Here is an 18,319-nt window from a genome sequence, read left to right as displayed (position 1 = left end):
GACAACAGTAGACATGGATTTCTTAATGCTATAAACATTCCTGTTAAATGGTGACTCCCAGGGCAGAGGGAGAAAAAAGAAAAAGGAAATGCTAAGCCAGATTCTTTCCTCAATCCACGTACATGATACAGCAACGACATTAAGAGGGAGCAAGTGAGTGGAGAAAGGCACATCTTGGTGTCAATGAGAAAGCAGCTGTCAGACTTCAACTCCAGTGGTGTACAAAAAGAAATCTCCATGTTTAGCAGAGTGTATTTGAAACTGATTACTGCCCTTACATTTCCAGCTTATAAAATCACAAGACTAAATTAGGCTTCTATATTATTTTATTTCCCTCTTAAAATATAGCATCGAAGTCCTACACACATATAAATATCCCTACAGTTTCTTACACACTTTCTATCCATCATGACTTAAAGTGCCCAACTGTGAACATTAAAAATAAAAACATTACTGTTAAGAGTGGCTACACTTATAGAAGGACCGGTATTCTGACAATGCAGGCCACTGATTTTACAAAAATCACCTGCAGAAGAATACACCCTAAACAACACGCGTCAATATTAACCCTGAAGTAGTTCATTTGGCTTTTCAACCCCCCCACTCAGCTGATCTAAAAGTGATTAATGTACAGGGTTTATTTCTGAAACATGTCTTTTACATAGTGTAAGAATAAAGGATAAATGCATTACTTTCTTTCTAACTCCCTCCTTCCCCCACAAAGTGTTTACTGTGTCCCAAGCTGTTATCTTGATTAAAAACCAGTTGAAAAGAGCTCTGGAAATGCATGCAACTTAAAATTCACTTAAACACACTTTAAGTTATAAAGTCTGAGAGATTTTAATTGCAGCACGGGACTACGGTCCAGTTGGATTATTAGATGTGTTTGTCGTGGTGGCAAGATTGGTAAACACTTCTTCCTTAGTTTCAGGCTGATGTCTTTCCATTTTGGTTTCCTCTTTAGCATCTTTATTACTGGTATCTCCCTTGCTCTTGACTACCACAGGTTCAATCTCCATGATTTCCTGCGGTGGCTTCGGCTCTGGCAAATTTGGCTCAAGTCCATCAACTTGAACTGGTTCTGGGACATCTTCTGCTTTCTGTTCAAGTCTTTCCAAAATGGTCTGGACCTTCCTTACACCATCTCTCCTGGCCTGGCGCACATCCGCACGACCCTCAGGGTCCACTGAGTCTAGGGCTAGCAACTCTTTGGTCAAATATTCTTCAATCATCAAGTATTTTTTGTCAGTTTTCTTGCCTTGAAAGGAGTCAACTGCCTGCTCAAGCATTTGTACTTTCTCCAGAATCGCCTCCACTTTCAAAACACCAGGATGCTTTTGAGGTTCTCCCGTTTCCATTGTCTTCGGTGTCGCCGCTTCTTCAGGAGGAGGCCTTTCCTGTGGGGGAACAATCTTAGCTGGGCAGGGAATCTTTTTATCAGCTTTCTCTGCCATGGCTGGAGGCTTCTGGGGTGGTAGTTTCAGATCCGGTTCTTGGTGGGTGACCTGAATCGGGATGTACGATGACGGCGCCTCAGTTTCAGGTGGTGGGACTGCCCTGCTTTCAGGTTTGATTTCAGGTGGTGGGGATGGTCTTGGTGGCTCTTGAGGTGGGACTTGTTGCTGAGAAACCTGGTGAGCAAGGCAAGTGCGTGTTGAGATACAAAGAACAACGCTCCTTATTTCCTTCTAGAGAACAAGCAACCTAACAATTTTTTGTACTTCTAGAAAGTGCAATTTTTGCATACGCCAGACAATTAGCCTTTCCTGTGCACTGCTGAATTTTACTGTTTTAAAATAAACAGTGCTGAAGAGTTCAGTTATTGTTTTCGAGCTATTACAGATTACAAGCAGCAATTGCCTCTCAAACACATTAAACTTCAACCCACCAAATCCTGCCCGTGCTCGCTAAAATCAGCCCTACAAGCTTACTTCAGTCAGCAAGACTTGTTGTAGCTGACTGAAGCATGGTCAAGATTTCATCCCCAGCGTGTCACTAACAGAGCTGTGCTTCTTGAAAAGCTAACTACTGTGCTGAGTTTCAATCACATTTTAGGCTATTCTCATCCCATTCCTGCTTTCAGGACATTCCTTTCCTTGCTAGCGCTTATTTTCACCAATTTTATCTTTAGCGTATTTCCATGCAGATGTTACTATGTCAACCTTATTACACCGTAGCGATTAGAGACAGCCCCTGGGATTACTACACATCTAACAGTCGTCAGATCAGAAACCTCTTCAAATTGGTATTAGTTTTGAAATTTTAGCAGAAAACTGGAATTTGCAAGATTTGTATTTTCCTTCCCCCCTCCACTTGCTTGCGCACATATACAGTGATTTTGGAAAGGTGCTAAATCCAGCTCTCATGAATTTAGATGGCTGAAGTAAAATCCCTCCATTTATATTTAAGCCAAATAAGTAATGGCCTGCACTGAAAATCTGTTACTGCTTTACCCATTAAATGTAAAATTTGATCAGGGAGTTCACATTCTCACCCATAAAAATAAAATACCATTACAACCTCAAATATGCCATTAAATCTGAAGTCTGCATTGTCCTGTCCTAGCACCTGGGTTTTCAGAAATATTAACCTAATTCTTCTCCTGTCAAACATTTTCGACGTGAAATCTCTCCAGTGAGGAAAGCAAGGCTTGTTCTTACACATAGCCCCCTTCCACACACTCACAGCTGTCAAATTCCCGGTAGTCTTTAACTGTAGCTTTAGTAAGAACTTTAACATGGAAAAAATGTTCACTGAGCAACACGTTCTATGAGCAAGAGCATACTTCATGTAGGAAAAATAAAAAGCTCTAAGACTAGATATTGCTGATCCTCTTTCTTCATAACTGAGATTACTTTCTGCATCTGATGCTCTCCTAAATGGCTCTGAGACACCAATGACGTGTATTTACACAGATGCCACAAATCCCGCAGACCTGATTTTCTTCTCGCAAACATAATGCAACATCAGTGACCTCAGTGTAATTACTCCAAATTATACTCTGACGAGAGGAAAATCAAATCCTGTGTTAAATCATATTTCAGTGACCCAAAGACTCCACAGTCCGGATAGGTGGAAAGGCAGCTTGCTGCTAGCCTATTATCTCCATATCTCCCAATCTGTTTAAATACAGAAGTGGAGACTGCTTTACATTCTTCCATGTACCTGTTAGTATGAGACAACCTTTCAGCTGTAGCCACACTGAACAAACTACCTGGCAGGTAATTCCCCTCCCCATCCTACGTACCTGGGGTCTGTCTACAACTGTCTGCACTCGGATGGGAGCTGGGGGCTGTATCTGGGTGGTGACTCTGGCCGGTGAGCTTTCACGGCTCGATGAGCCTCTCTGAGACACTCGGAAGGGAGACTGCGCGCGCGTTGTCTTCGGCTCCCTCTCATCTGGTTGAATTCTGTGGAACACCGGTTGGTGGGCTTGGTATTCGCTCTGCTGGGCAGGGTAGTGTGTCTTCTGTGCCTGGTGGTAGACTTGCGCTGGTTGCCGCTGGATGTTTTCGTGGATCACGGGAATTGGAATATAACCGCGAGGAAGCTGATGGCTTCCTGCATTGGGCCTGCCAGAGGACTGAGGGGAAACCGCTGGAGAATCAGAAGCTCCAGGAGATTGAGGCTGCCATGAAAACAAAATCCATTATTAAATTTTAACCATGTTGTGCTCACAGTACTTCTCATTTCCAAAGAGAAAAGGAGATGGTCATAGGCATTGAGCTCCTGCTTCCGGCACATGCAAAGGATCCACTTCCTTGTTTTTCTGGCCAAGGGCCTCACTAGACAAACCACAAAAGTTGTGAGAGCATCATTATAACAAGTAAAAACCTGAGCTACAGCATTCCCAGCCCTCAAATGAGCAGGGAGTGGACACTCAGTCAGAATGTTTGCTGCTTTGGCATGGCTGTTCCTGTTGAAACCTGTTACATTTGAGGCAAACTAAAGTTAAGCAAACAAATTATATGCTGGAGTCAAAACCAAACCCCTAGCAGAGGCACAGAACATCCGGACTTCTGCTCCCGGTCACGCTAACAGATTTGGTTTTTTTGAAAGCACGTAATTCTGGCAATGCCCATGTGGCTAATGCCCCTCTTTCCCCCCAGGGCCCTCCAACACCTTCGCCCCTTGAGAAGAGCCGCACTAGCTCCGACCTGCTGCCAGCAGGACCCCGCGCCCGGCTCACAGCAGAGCCCCGCTCCCAGCGTCTGCCAGGTCGTGGGGCTGCAGTTCGGGGGCAGGCAGCTCATTTGCTCACAGCTCCCTCCCTCCTCCTGCTCTGCCAACCCACCACCCCACCTACTGCTTTGCACCAACTCCAGCAGCTGTCAGGCTATTCTCCGACCAGTTTCACTCACTAAGAGGGAAAAAAAAAATATTTCCCAACGGGTTTGTTAACAGAGCTCAGTGAAAGGCCAGGTCAGACCGGAGCAGGACAACACAGCCAGCGGCAAGAGCAGGGCGGGCAAGGCAGGGGAAGGGGAACAAGACCTTTCTCTTGGTGCTGGCGAACTGCCCAGCTGCCCACGAAACAGTAACCTTAAATAAACAAAGAAATAAATGCTGGTGTGGATCACGGTACCCATGTCTGCCGCTGCTGGTGGCCTTGTCACCATGAGGTTTAAAGGCACAATAACAGGCTCCGCTCAGCTGATACCCAGCTGTGCTGCCCAAGTTTGTAACAGCAAGTTCTGAGGTCCTCGGTGGTTATTCCGGAGGACGCGGGTAAGAGGCACCAAAGACATGCTCCTGAAGCCACTCGGGGTGCAAGAGAAAGCGTACTCCCCGCTGTACAGTGCTGGGAGAGGGAAAAGCTGAGCCTCTTGCCCTGGCACCGCATGGACAAGGCACTGGTAGTCCAGTCAGCTGAGAAACCTTCTAATAGAATTTTAATTACATTGTTCAGGCTCCAAACAGGTTTCAGAGCCACCACTGCTGAATTACAGACCTGATACCTTGTCAGCTTGGTGAACGCTGAATTTCCTGCTCACCTTACTTTGAATAAAAATGAGGTTGATATTTCTACGTATTACAAGAATACCCATTCTGCTAATTCTCTAGAGAGAACAGGCAAACCAATATCCTAACCTTCTGAAACACAAAGCAAGCAGGGTGACTTTTTTTTTGTAAAAAAAATTCATAGTTTGAGAGTATTTTAACATGCCACTGAATGACAAAAATACTTTACAATTCATTTTTAAAGCTGTTTATATGTAAATCTACACACTTAATACAACTGAAGTATTACATTGGAAAGCAAAGATCACAGCAGTACAGCTTCTGAAGTGACCTGAGCTGTTAGGTAACTGGCCACTTTATTTTTTTTCCTCTCTCACTTTGTTCTCCTCAGCTGCTGACTCACGCTGCAGAACACAAGCGGCTCGCCCGTGTCCTCCACTCGTGGGGGAACCGGTATAAACCCGCAGACACGGCTCCCCTGCTGCAGGCCCTGCACGGCTCACAGCCGCCCTGTCTGCAGAAGCCATTTACGTGCATTTCCTTCTGCAGAATCACTCCAGCACAAAAGTGGGCAACGCCAGAAAAACCTTACACATTTACGCTGCCGTGACTGTGCACTTTTGTGCTTTAATACTGTGCAAGTATTGGGAAAATGTAACCCAGTGGCAAGTTTGGCTTTCTGAAGGATAAACTACCCGTGTGACATTCAGGTCATAAATGCTGCAAAGACCAATGCAAACCCAGCCCAGCAACACTGACAAGTTACCTCGGGTCCGTGTGCGGCCGGCGCTTGGGCTGCTGCAGCTGCCGTTGTCGGTCCACATTGTTTATCTGCCTGGGAAGCCTCCGCCGGTCCCCTCGGACTCGGGGACTCGGGGCCGGCGTAGCCCCCCCTCAGAGGTGGCTGCGCCTGCACCGCGGTGGGCACCGCTTCTGTCTTGTATCGCTGCACAGCGGGCTGCGGAGCAAAGCACGGGTGCTGCTGCCTGCCGTCGATGCCCTCGTGGATGACGGGGATTGGGATATAGCCGGCCCGGAGCTTGGGGTATCCCATGTTTCCTTCTCTTGCTGGTGGCTGCTTGGGGCTGTCGCGAGACGGACCATTTGCTGATGACTGGCCTTCCTAGAAGTTAAAAACATCATATAGCACTTGCTGGTAGCTCAGCTCAATACACCTGGTGGGAAAAAGCTGCCCTAAAGGTCTGTCCTCAAAGGAGCACCCACTGCGTATGAGACATTCAGACCCTGTCAGGTCCGTGCAGGGCAGCTAACAGCAGCTGTTAACACTTCAGATCACAGAATGGTTGGTGCTGGAAGGGACCTCTGTGGGTCATCCAGTCCAACCCCCTTGCCGAAGCAGGGTCACCTACAGCAGGCTGCACAGGACCTTGTCCAGGCGGGTCTTGAATATCTGCAGAGAAGGAGACTCCACAACCTCCCTGGGCAGCCTGTTCCAGTGCTCCGTCACCCTCAGAGGGAAGAAGTTCTTCCTCATGTTCAGACGGAACTTCCTCTGCTTCAGTTTGTGCCCGTTGCCCCTTGTCCTGTCGCTGGGCACCACTGAAAAGAGCTTGGCCCCGTCCTCCTGACACCCACCCTTCAGATATTTGTAGGTATATATTAGGTTCCCTCTCAGCCTTCTCTTCTTCAGGCTGAACAAGCCCAGCTCCCTCAGCCTCTCCTCATGGGGGGACTGGAACATCTTTCCTATCATCCTCGTAGCCCTCCGCTGGACTCTCTCCAGTAGCTCTTCATCTTTCTTTAGCTGGGGAGCCCAGCACTGGACGCAGTACTGCAGATGGGGCCTCACTAGGGCAGAGTAGAGGGGAAGGAGAACCTCCCTCGACCTGCTGGCTGCACTCCTCCTAATGCACCCCAGGATCCCATTGGGCTTCCTGGCAGCCAGGGCACACTGCTGGCTCATGGTTAACCTGTCGTCCACCAGGACACCCAGGTCCCTCTCTGCAGAGCCGCTCTCCAGCAGGTCCGCCCCAAGCCTGTACTGGTGCATGGGGTTGTTCCTCCCCAGGTGCAGGACCTTGCACTTGCACTTGTTGAACCTCATCAGGTTCCTCTCTGCCCAACTTTCCAGCCTGTCCAGGTCACGCTGAATGGCAGCACAGCCTTCTGGTATATCTCAGATCTTCAGATCTGAGGCAAGAGAAGAGAGAGCTAAAATTCTGCTTATGGACAAGACTCTCACCCCCACTTCTCAAATACCAACTTCGCCTTCAAAATACCTGCCTAATTACAACAGGATCTCTCACTGAGCAGACACTGCTCACATTTAGCCGCCAGCCCACCCCCTTCAGCCGGAGCCCCTCCAAACAAGGGCCTGAGGGACTGGAGACATTTCCTGAGCAACAAATAACTTTCAAGGAAGCCTAATCCTATCAGAAGCGCAATGATTGCTGGCGGTGTTCTTCCCGCTGGCTATTGAAGGAGTCACTAATGCCGCACGCTGAAGGATGTATTAACTTTCAGCTATGGGAGGATTCAGTTCAGTAAATATTGAAAGGGAGCAGAGGGGAAGATAGGATAGTGTAACAAAGAAGAAAACACCGAAAAGCAAGATAAAATAAGTCCCTGTGTTGTCTGAGTGTGCTCACTGGACAATGTCAAAGCTCTGGCAAGGGTGGAAGTGGTTTGTACTAAGAGCCCCCACAAGTCCTCTAGTAAGTTCTTCCTGCACCGGTCATTCTATTTTGAGGCCCCGCGAGGGCCAAGTTCCAGATGTATCGCTAAGTCAGATCATGTAACAAGCACCTCTGTCATTCAGAGGGTAATGTCATTATTCAGTAAGAGGAGAATTTAATAAGGGGACATATGGCGCAAGTGTTGGAAACCCTATTTTTAAAGAGGTGTTTAAGCTGCACAAATATTTTATGTCAGTTCTGTACACATTAATATACAAATTCATGAAGGATTAACTATTTTACCAGTCAGATTGTGAGTGTTCTCCCTATACGACAGTTTCCCCTTAAAAAGTAACTTCTGAGAATTCCTGTAAGCAGTGAAACTGTAGAGAACAAAGTCTATTATTTAGGTAAGCTAATAAAGGTAACAAGTACTGAAAGGAACAAGTTCAAAGTCAGAGCCCTGATGCCGCATCTCCTCTTACACATTAAAAAAACCCTCCACGAATGAAGGAAAAATTCTGAAAGAGGCACAGAGGAGCGCCAGGCCTAGAAGGTTCGCACAGAGCAGTATCTGAAGTTGGCTTTTCCAGTTACAGAACACGGATGATCTCATGCTGAGGTCTGCACCAGGACCCACTGCCGACAGATGAGTCATTTTGAATTCACCCTGCCGGGAAACCACATTCCCCTGCTGAACGCAGGCTGTCCAGGGGCTTCAGCACCCCGAGGACCAGCAAGCATTTGCCGTTTCACCTTCCACCAGCGTAAGCCCGAGCGCGCAGCACTCCCAGCAGCCACCTCCCCCGGGATCTGGAGGGACACGCCGTTACGCCAGCAAACTGCATTTGCCGGAAAATAAAGTCGAGGTGCTCTCAGCTAGCAACAACGCGAGGCCGCGGCAGAGCCAAATGTCTGCCGGGCGAGCGGAGCCGAGCAGGGAGGGAAACTGGTGATTCGACAGTCGGAAGAAGCACCTCGCTGCTGGGCGCTGCCTCGACGCGTTCTGCGCCCAGCAGAGCCTGCCGGGCCGAGGGCTGCGGCTGCAACCGGAGAGCCCGCAGCCCGGCACGGCTCCCTCGGCTATAAAAAGGAGATTCACTCACTTCCAGCGCTGTCAGAGTCCCCACGGGAAGGGTCGGTGCTGGGAAGGGTTTGGGAGCTGGGTGGGCCAGCGGCACTGGCCCTGACGTGAGAAGGCTCTCGGCCACGCTTGCTCCACTCCACCCGGGCGTACAACAAACCTGCCCTGAGGGATCAGTCGCCAGCTCCTCTCTCTTGGCATTTTAGGGGTCTGCAATGTGTACAACTGCTCCATTTGGGGATAAGCCCTTCAATCTCCTGGAGTAACCCACAACGATAAATCCTTGCCAAGGCTTCAACATGGACAGCATCCCGCTCCCCCCATGCTCCATGAACCCCCTCCTAGGGGCCTGACCACGCTTCCCCTCCCTTGTCTTCATTTTCAGACCCTCAAGGCTGTCCTTGTTTCACACTGTCTTTGCAACCTGAGAAATCTACCTCTGCAACTTAGGTCCTTGTAAAAAATACAAAAACAGCAGCCCCAAACCAAAGAAAAATCAGGTTGGATTGCTTTTTCAAACCATTCAGTTTATATCTCAAGTGAAACTTCTGGAAAGTTTAATACTTTTTTTTTAAAATGGAAACACTGGCTCCTCTTTAAGAACCACAGCATAAACTGTACTCTCATAATTTGTCATTTATTCTTACAGCTCCAGACAACCTGCGCTGCTCCTGTGGAAAGCTAGCATTTCGAGTTGGTCCTTTGCTCCAGGTTTCCCCCCCACCCCATAGTCAGGTCTGCTAACCACAGAGGGCTTTGGTGTGTGTCTCTTCACAGTGCAGTTGTACTGGAGCAGCCCTCAGTAAAGGAACAAACGCAGCATCCCTTTTTTCTCCCCGGGGTCAGTAGCTCTGAGGCAGACAGATCACAGATTTAGGAAAGGTGCTCTCATCACACCTGTTCTTCCTGATCCACACTGTTCCCTTCAACACTTCATTAATATTTAACTCCATCAAAGGTTTCGTATGTCAGCCAGTTTGTATCGCCGCATCCTCAACATTCCTCCTTCCTGCCTGTTCCCTTTCTCCCCACCGTTTCCCAAGTCCACGGACACGCACAACCTGCGAGCCTTGCGACACCCTGCACGGAGGCACGACACTGCAGCCCCGTGACCACAGACTACGAGCCCGTGGGGTCAGGCAGGCGGCTGCAAGTGGTCCGGGCTTGGTTTTTAGGGAGGACCCAGCACAACGGCGAGGGCACATGGATCCCAATACCCCCACAGCTGGGCTTCCGGCCAAAGCAGCTCTGTTCTGTGCAAGGGAGCCCGCGTCTCCAGCCTGGACAAGCAGGTTCAGAAGAAGCTCTCATGTGCCTGGGGACGCTGCGGCAAGGGGGAGGAACGGAACTGAGCTCTGGGAAATGTTCGTTGTAATGCTACAGAGAAGAGATTCATGGATCCCCTCTAAATGCTTTAATTCCTGTTTCACACAGCAGCCAGCCAGGAGACCAAAAACTCCATATTTTTGTTTTATTTGCCTTCTATCAAATATGGTTCTTGCTCGTTATATTAACAAACATATTATTTGAAAAAGCCCAGAGCTCACATTTAACGCAAATCCACACAAAGAGATACGACCAGTAAATGAATGACAAACCTTAGTCCATCATCCTTCCCAGTTTAAGCATAAAAAACAGGAACCCTGCTCAGATTGCGTTAAAAAAAAAAAAAAAAAAAACAACTTTAAAAATTAAAAAACCTCCCTTGAGCGGCTCAGAAATTTTGACAACAATCTTGGCCTACGCTTCAGGTAGCCTGAAACACCACTAGAAACTGAGAGCAAATCCACCGTCTCAGCAGGTGCCGAGAAAGTGTAGAGGAGTCACCACCGCCAGTCAAACCAGCAGAAAAAGCATCGCCGTGTTCTGGAGAAGCTGCGAGTGGGACAGCCGTGGTGTGCCGGGAGATGGGCTCCGGAGGAACGACAGCGTGCCCACCTCTCGGGACAGGGATACGCGTTTCTGTTGTGAGGCCATCACCATGATAAATAAAGGTGCAGCCAGCACAAGTTGTGCAACTGGAAAAAACACTTCATACCCCCACAACCTACTCTTGGCTTCCCATGGGAAGGGCACGGTCAGGAGTGACGCTGAAATCCTCAGACTTGCTCAGATTTTAACCGAGTTCTGACGCTGCGTGCCATTGGAATGAAAAATGTGACAGCAAGAGAAAAACATCACCTTGCAACCAAACTCCCAGCACAGCTGTACTGTTACCCAGAGCGGGTAATGGCGTCACTCCTCAAGGGCCCCAGCGACTGCTCAAGTGTTATTCCAGACTGAAACACAGAAACCTGCAAATTCAGTCACTGCTGACGCAAGCAAACTGCCACTGAAGTCATCCAGGCGGCTGTACCAATGGAACGAAATCTGTCACAATATTCAGCGTGCATGCTAGGTGACTTCAAGAGTTGCATCAAACTTGGAATCTCCCTTTGAGACCGCTTGCATAAGACATTTGTCATTCCTCTTATACTAAAATGATCTACAGAAAAAGAAGTTTAAAGCCAGTTTTACTGCCATCATGCTCTTGCATTTTTCTTGACCTGTACTGGTATTATTTGCAGTACAATAAATTCAGTTCTCTAAAGCATATAAGCATTTACGCTGTGTAGCACCTTGGTAGCTCTCAGACCAGCAGTGCTTATATTTAAATTGTATTTGTTTTGTAAATACTACCTAGCAAAGGAACACAACTTTTACAAACAATACCAAGAGATGAAATACCTCTTTCTGCATGCAGACAGAAGGTCTACGGACTTCAGTATGGTTCTGAACTTTTAAGCTGCTGCTGTAAAGAGTATCACGCAAATAGAAGTATTCTGGTTGCTCAAATGACTGAGAAAATGCCAGCATCCGACAAAATTTGACTTGAGGCCACATGATTTTAAGCCCGGATCCTATATATTTAGGAAGAGGGGAGCAGCACGATTCTGTTCTTTCACAAAAGAATACAACCACATGACTAAAATCAGTGGCTGAAATACAACAACTAAGTTTTCTTTGCACGTATACTCAAATCTATCTTTTATCAGAAATTGCCACGAATAAGCAGAAAAGCCAGTAGTACCTAATATTAAAATCTAAGAATGATGTACCAATTCCATTTATTTAAAAAACTACCATTTTATGTCATGGAAAGGCAAAACTTTCCCCTTTAGAACTGGAATCCATACCTGCTTGTATTTTACTTTTTTCCTTCTCCGACCAACTAGACAAATCAAACCTACTACACCAGCTTTGCTACTGACAGAAATCAGCATGCCCAAGTATTCCTTGTAACTCCATTAAAGTACTAAAGAGTTTCTCAACAGTGCTTTGTCTTTCAGCATATTAATAGCACATTATCATAAAGTACATCTCATTACTACTTCCCGGAGAAGCAGACCAGTGGAAGGAGGGAGAGCAGTTTGCTCTCAGCGCTGACCCCAACTTCCTACTGTCATGCTTCAGCCACTGAAGATCTTTACATTCTCACTCTTTTACTCACAATTTCTGCTTAAATATATACACTGAGCACATAGGCATTTGAGCAAGATATCATTAGCTAATGACTGAGGGAAACCATGAATAAGCTTAGTCGCATGAGCTGTCTCCGCAGACCTTCGTGTCGGTCACATCACGGGACCCATTTATAGGCCAAGCTGCTTTTGATGTTTCACTTGTTGAGTGCTGAGTTTTATTTCCCAACATACACATGTTTAGGCAAACAGGCCTTTTGTTCTCTCTTGTAATTACCATGTTGTGTATGTAGGTATTACATTAACATACGCTCTAACTGATGAAGCGCAATGATGTCATTAGAAATAAATAAACACTATTAAAAATTGAAGAAGTCTAATCTCAAGTTTTCCAGAACGGAGAGCCTTACTGAGCAAGTATGCTGGCTAGCTGGCAGACAAATCTTATTCCAGGAACTAAAACTGTTCTTTTGTTGATCACCAAGATGATTCTTTCTTAGGCTAAAACGCCTCGGCACAGCCGTGATGACACTTGCCCTTTATGCCCACGAGTGGAAGCCGGCCCACGCACAGGACGCACCCGATGGGCCAAATCGAACATGTTCCGAGAAAGAAGCAATGACTGCTACGACGAGCGGAGCGCTCTTAGGAGGGAGCTGGTATCACCACCCATCCTGTCAGCTTTCATGGACGGAGCTAAAGAAAAGCCCTTTAGAGCGCGAACAGAAATATCCTTGTCAAGGGTGATGAGAATGACGCGCTTCATTCAGTTATTTCTGCTCGCTGCCCGCTTACCCAAGGAGCAGGTGGTCAACCTGTCGCTTCCTGCCAGTAGCTGCGAGCCAGACATTCGGAACAGGGAAGAAAGCACAAGCCTCCAGAGTTAGTAAAACACTGTCCCAGAAAAAAGGAGACTAAGAAGCTAACAATTGAAGAGTCAGCTGTAAAATTCACTGGTTATAGTCAGGGTCTACATCTTCATCTAAATTTCATTTTGCACATAGATGTTTTCTGACTTCACTTCCTGAAACAGCAATGTTCCAACACTACAAAAACCACTTGCAACACTGCACCCTATTTATCAATTCTAAGGCTTTCCATCAGCCACAAAGACGTACTTTCACGCTGCCTGACCTGCCGGGCGATGTTAGACAAGTCCCTTCACCACCCCGTGCCTCATTTGCCTGTCTGTAAAACCAAGAAGGAAAAGTCAAAAGAATCAAACCAACCGCTTCCACGACATATTCAAAGTGACAACATTTTCTGTCTATAATTAAGCAATATGTGTGAACGAGCCATTTCTTTTATTTTGTATTTAACTTGGCATGAGGAGCAGGCATAGCCGCCACAGAGGAAGGTGGAGACAGAGCTTACCTAGCAAGTGATACAGCCTGTACGCCCCAAAGGCTATTGGATTGCTACCTGCCTTATCACGGTTCCAGTGGGAACAATTCTATTTTTGCCACGTGGTTACAGAAAAGTCCTGCCTCTGTGTACATTAGCAGCGTTTAAAATATTCCTAGGTAAGAATGCTGCCACCTGGCACAAATACCCTTCCTTTCTCCTTTCGGCCAGAGGCAGGCTGTGCCGGGAGTGACACAGAACCATGCAAGACTTTCCTCGCTTTTCCTCTTGCACAATTGCCCAGGCACTGGCACGTCATTTCTAACGTCATTTCTGCATGTTCCTTTCTCTTATTTCTGATTTGATCTATCCCTTGCTTTCAGATTAACTAGGATCTCTACAAATTAACTCCCTGCCTACCACATTCTATCAAGGGGGGCTTTAACTACACAAAGCAGCTTCAGCGAGTACGGACAAAGCCAGTACACAACCCTCCCCAAAAATCCCCCGCTGAGAATTTCACCACTCCTACATATCATGCCTTTTATGTACAGTACCTTTTTAATCCAGTAACTAATTAACCAGACTGTGACAGAACGCACATCAGCATAAGTAATGTAAAAGCACTGCAGGTAAGCGAGACCTGAATTGTGACTTGGTCTTACACTCCCTTCCACTGATGTGAACCACTGCAAAAGACGCAGCGTTTCAGAGAGCCCGCATTGAACTTTCGTTGCGATTTCTGATTTGGTCTACCAAGAATTCTTCAGTCAACTTGAACGTGAGAAGTCAGTGCTCAAAAATAAGTTCACTGCTAAAGAGATGGGAATCAAGTGACTTCAGTCTTATTTGGGGAAGCAGGGGGAAAAGAGATTGCAACAGTCCTGCAGGGTGAGGATGGAAACTCGGGTGTAGTCAGCTGCTCCCCCAATACCACCGAAGCCATCAGCAAGATGGCTGCTTCTTCCTTCGCTGAGACCTGCACAGTCATCGCTGCAGCCAACACAGCCCTCACTTTCAGGATGGCCCTCAGACTCTGTGGCTGGCTGGGACAGCTTTTATCTCAAACCCAAGGCATTAGGGAGCTATCGATCGCTGTAGCCCGAGTTCAGCGAAGCTCAGCACAGTCAATTCCTTTGGTCTATTTTTAGTTGTGGTATTTCCCATCGGGTGTACCGCATGTGGAAACAACATATGGAAGGGGCATCAATAAATACGTATACGAGCCTTGTTTCTGTTTTCTTCTTTCAACCTGATCTATTTTCATTGACACTTTGGGGAATACCAAGTGAACAATTTAGCGTTGTAAGCCAATCTTGCACAAAGTATGCTGAGCTGTGATGGCGTCAGCTGACACAGAAAATACCAACGATAGATACGCATAGGAAATCACCAATTCTACCAAAGAAAAGAGTGACACTGCTAGTAAATGCTTTTAGTAAAAGTATGCATCTACATGCTTCACAATATTGACTGTACCTTATTCTTTGAATGTCTTAACTATTAACTGATTAGACCCTTGGAAATAAATCATTAGTCTACCAAGAGGTTTTGTTAATGAATGTTTTTCAGTCGTTTGCAAAGTCACAGCTTATTTCTCACTGGAGCACGGCAAGAGATTTTCCTGTTCTGTCTCGGGAAGGTCTCCCCAGTCCAGCCTTATACTGCAATGATTTCACACAAGTAACAGAGCTAAACACACAGAGGAAGGATGCCTGTCCTTCATTGGGTAAAAAAGGCCAGACTGCATGAGAAAATAAGAGCGCACCATCTTAACTGATGAATGCACCTGAAATATATAGTTAAATGCAAAATCAAGGTCTGGGTCAGCTGCTTTAAAATGGCTCTGTCATGAGTTAAAATTTTAAAAGCCATTTCTCATTTTACCCAACCATATATCTGGTACAGTTCACTGCAGGCAGCACAGTTACACCGATGTCAACGCTAGAGTATGTGAGAAGACTGAGATCAACAATTTGGGAAAAATTGGACTTCGTTATTCATGCTGTCTCAGCTGTATTACTCAGCTAGAAAAAGTTAGCTTCAGACCTGCACATTGCCCACCTACAGCGCAGTGCCACATTTTGTCGCCTAGGTCATCAGAAAGGGAGCAAATCTTCACAGATACAGTGTAAGGATTATTTAAAGACCATCATAAAGGTGATAAAGAATTGCTAGTTTCGCTGGCTGATTTCACCGGAAGCGAGGCAGCACTAAAGTCAGTACAAGTTTGATCTTTACATAACCATCCTTGAAAGCGTGCATAAAGTCTGACACACGCAGTCAGCTCTTGCAATTCTCAGATCACTTCTAAAATCCCCAGAGTTCTTGTTTGCGCCGAACTGAGAACGAGGGAAATCAGAAAGCTGCTCACATCTGGCCTCTCTTCCTCTCTCCATATGTGATTTTGTCCTGCCTACCTGTTTAGGTTAAAAAAATAAAGTCTAATGCCTTGGAAAAATCACTGCTGAATTTGAAATTCAGTGTCAGTGGATAATCTGGCTTCTTTGGCAACGTTTAGCTAAGAAAGTATCACTTAGGAAGATAAATGCTTTCCCCGAGTCTGATTCTGAGATTCTTTTGCTAAATAGTACCTGCCCTTCTGCCTGCACTGGTGCTTCACAAACAAACGCTTTCAGAAGCCGTCCATTAATTCCAGCAGATATTCTTAACTCCAGCTCTGACAAATGGCTCCACGAGATCAGTTACAGGCAACTTCCACCACCACGAACCGGAGGCTTTTTTCTTTGGACAACATGAGACAGGAACTCCCTAAAACCAACCATTTTCCACAGTCATCCCTGGAAGCATTTCTCTCTCCCTCAACACGCGATCCCACAGCACACACGCACTCCTGCTGCGAGCGGGCAGTAACAGGTTTTCCCATTTGGAAAAAACCGTATCCCACAAAAGCCGCGCGAAGGCAGGCGCAGCTTTTTCTCCCTGCAATCACCCCTGGAGGCTGGCAGCAGAGGAGGCACCTTTCACTGCCACAGATTTCCCACCAGACAGGGCTGGGGAGCGGTTTTGTTGCAGGCACCCGCTCAGGCAGAGCGCGGATCCACCAGAGCCCTTCACGCTCTGCTTCCACACAGTTCCCAAAAGCAGCCGAAATCCGACTTTTCTGTTGCATGGGTTGGTTTCAAGTGGCATTCACGCAACAAAAGCCCTTCAGTAAACTGCGCACTTTTCTTCTCGAGCATGTTTTATGGTTATAAAAACCATACTACTTATTTAGTGCCGTAACAGCCAGCGTTAGCAGGTGCCTCGTCACAGCCGGAAGACGGAGCCTCCAAAAAGCCGTTCAAGCACTTTCTCCAACGCCAGTCTCGATATTCACGTTATCAAATTACATTTTCCCAGGACCTCTTTGTATTCTTGCTGGAACGATGTCGTTTATCTCCGGATCGGGTGAGCCGGCCCGCACAAAGCTGGGAGGGGGTTAATTCCGGGGAGGACAGCGCGTCCCTCCCGGGTGGGCACCAGGCCGCTCTCCCACCCCGCCCTCGGGCGCGGGCTGCGCTCACAAACCGGGCAGCTGCGAGTTTCAGAGACCTTCAGCCCTTAAATCCATACCCACCCCCACCCCACGCCCCCGAGCCTCGGCCCCCGCGCCCTGTGCCCGGCGGAGCCGCAGCCGGTCCCTCCGCCGCCCCCCCCAGTCCCCGCACGGCCCCGCGTCCCAGCCGGGGGCCCCACGGAAGGCCCCGGGGGGGGGGAGCGTTTACTCCCCCCCCCCCCCCGCTTCGACCCCGGTTTCCAGCACTTTCGGCGCAGGCGGCGGGGCGGGGGGCTGCGGGGCCGAGGCGGGAGGGCCCGGGCCGAGAGGGCCGCTCCTCCTCAGGGCCCCGCTCTCCCCCGCCATGGACATATTTGGACTCAGGCACGGCTTTTCCCCGGGCACGCCGAACAGCGAGGCCAGACCCGTTTGTGACCGGGGAAAGCAAAAAGGGAAAGAAGCAAAGAAAACTTGAGAAATAAAAGTGCGGGCTGGGCCGCCGCGCCCCTCCCCGCGTCCCTCCGCCGCCGCTTCCCGACACTTCCCCCCCAGCCCCGCCGTACCTGCTCCGCCGCCCGCAGCCGCGGGTCGCTCCAGGTGGTCGTGCGGCTGTTGTGGTCCACGAAGAAGGGCCAGCCCGTCTGCGGGTCGACCTTGATCTCCCAGCCGGGCGGCAGCGGCTCGGCGCTGCCCTCCGTCTGCGCTGCCGGCGGCGGGGGGGGGGTGCGCGGCGGCGCTCATGGCGGGCGGCGGCGGCCGGACCGTGCCGTGCGCCCAGTGCCGGGCGGGGGCGCCGGGCCGGCGGCTTTATCCGGCGGGGGGGGGGGGCTGGAAGTGTCTGGAAGCGGCGGCGGCGGAGGCGGAGGAGGGACGAGGGGAGGGACGCGGAGGAGGAGGAGGAGGAGGAAGGGGGGGTGCGGAGGAGCTGGCCCGGCTGGAAACTTCTGGTTGTCTCCAGCGCGGCTCGGCCGTCCCTCACCCCCCGCACACACCACCGCAACAAACACGCTGCTTCTTCCCAAAGAGGGGCGGGGGCCGGCGCTGCTCAGCAGATTCACCTGGTCGGGGCTTGCTCAGCTCTTTGCTGATAGGAGTCAGCTCCACGTAGGAACGCATCTAAAGGCGAGGAGTGCTCCTGAGCTTTGCCACCACCCGCTTCTCCACGGGCGCTGCACCGGCGCGGCACGCAGACCGTGGGTTTGGCTGGAGGTAACTCTGCTTCGCAGTTACACCAGTTTGTAGTCATCCGACAGTCACAGGAGCGGCCACAGGCACCTGGTGATAGTTACTTTAAGCAGAAGAGCGAATGCGCGGTGTCGCTCCGGTGCAGACC

General features: G+C 48.7%; 1 protein-coding gene across 1 annotated transcript; it reads right to left on the bottom strand.

Annotated features, from left to right (window-relative positions):
- Positions 1–308: 308 nt before the first annotated feature.
- On the bottom strand, positions 309–17,727 carry BAG3 (BAG cochaperone 3). The gene is given in 5 exon segments (XM_075423837.1): positions 309–1,631; positions 3,248–3,628; positions 5,729–6,085; positions 17,550–17,708; positions 17,710–17,727. Coding segments are annotated over 5 exon segments (1,689 nt in total). The 3' UTR covers positions 309–857.
- Between the last annotated feature and the right edge of the window lie 592 nt (positions 17,728–18,319).

The sequence above is a fragment of the Opisthocomus hoazin genome, chromosome 6 (genome assembly GCF_030867145.1).
Source record: "Opisthocomus hoazin isolate bOpiHoa1 chromosome 6, bOpiHoa1.hap1, whole genome shotgun sequence".
Taxonomy (NCBI): domain Eukaryota; kingdom Metazoa; phylum Chordata; class Aves; order Opisthocomiformes; family Opisthocomidae; genus Opisthocomus; species Opisthocomus hoazin.
This window is presented reverse-complemented; position numbering and strand designations above follow the sequence as displayed.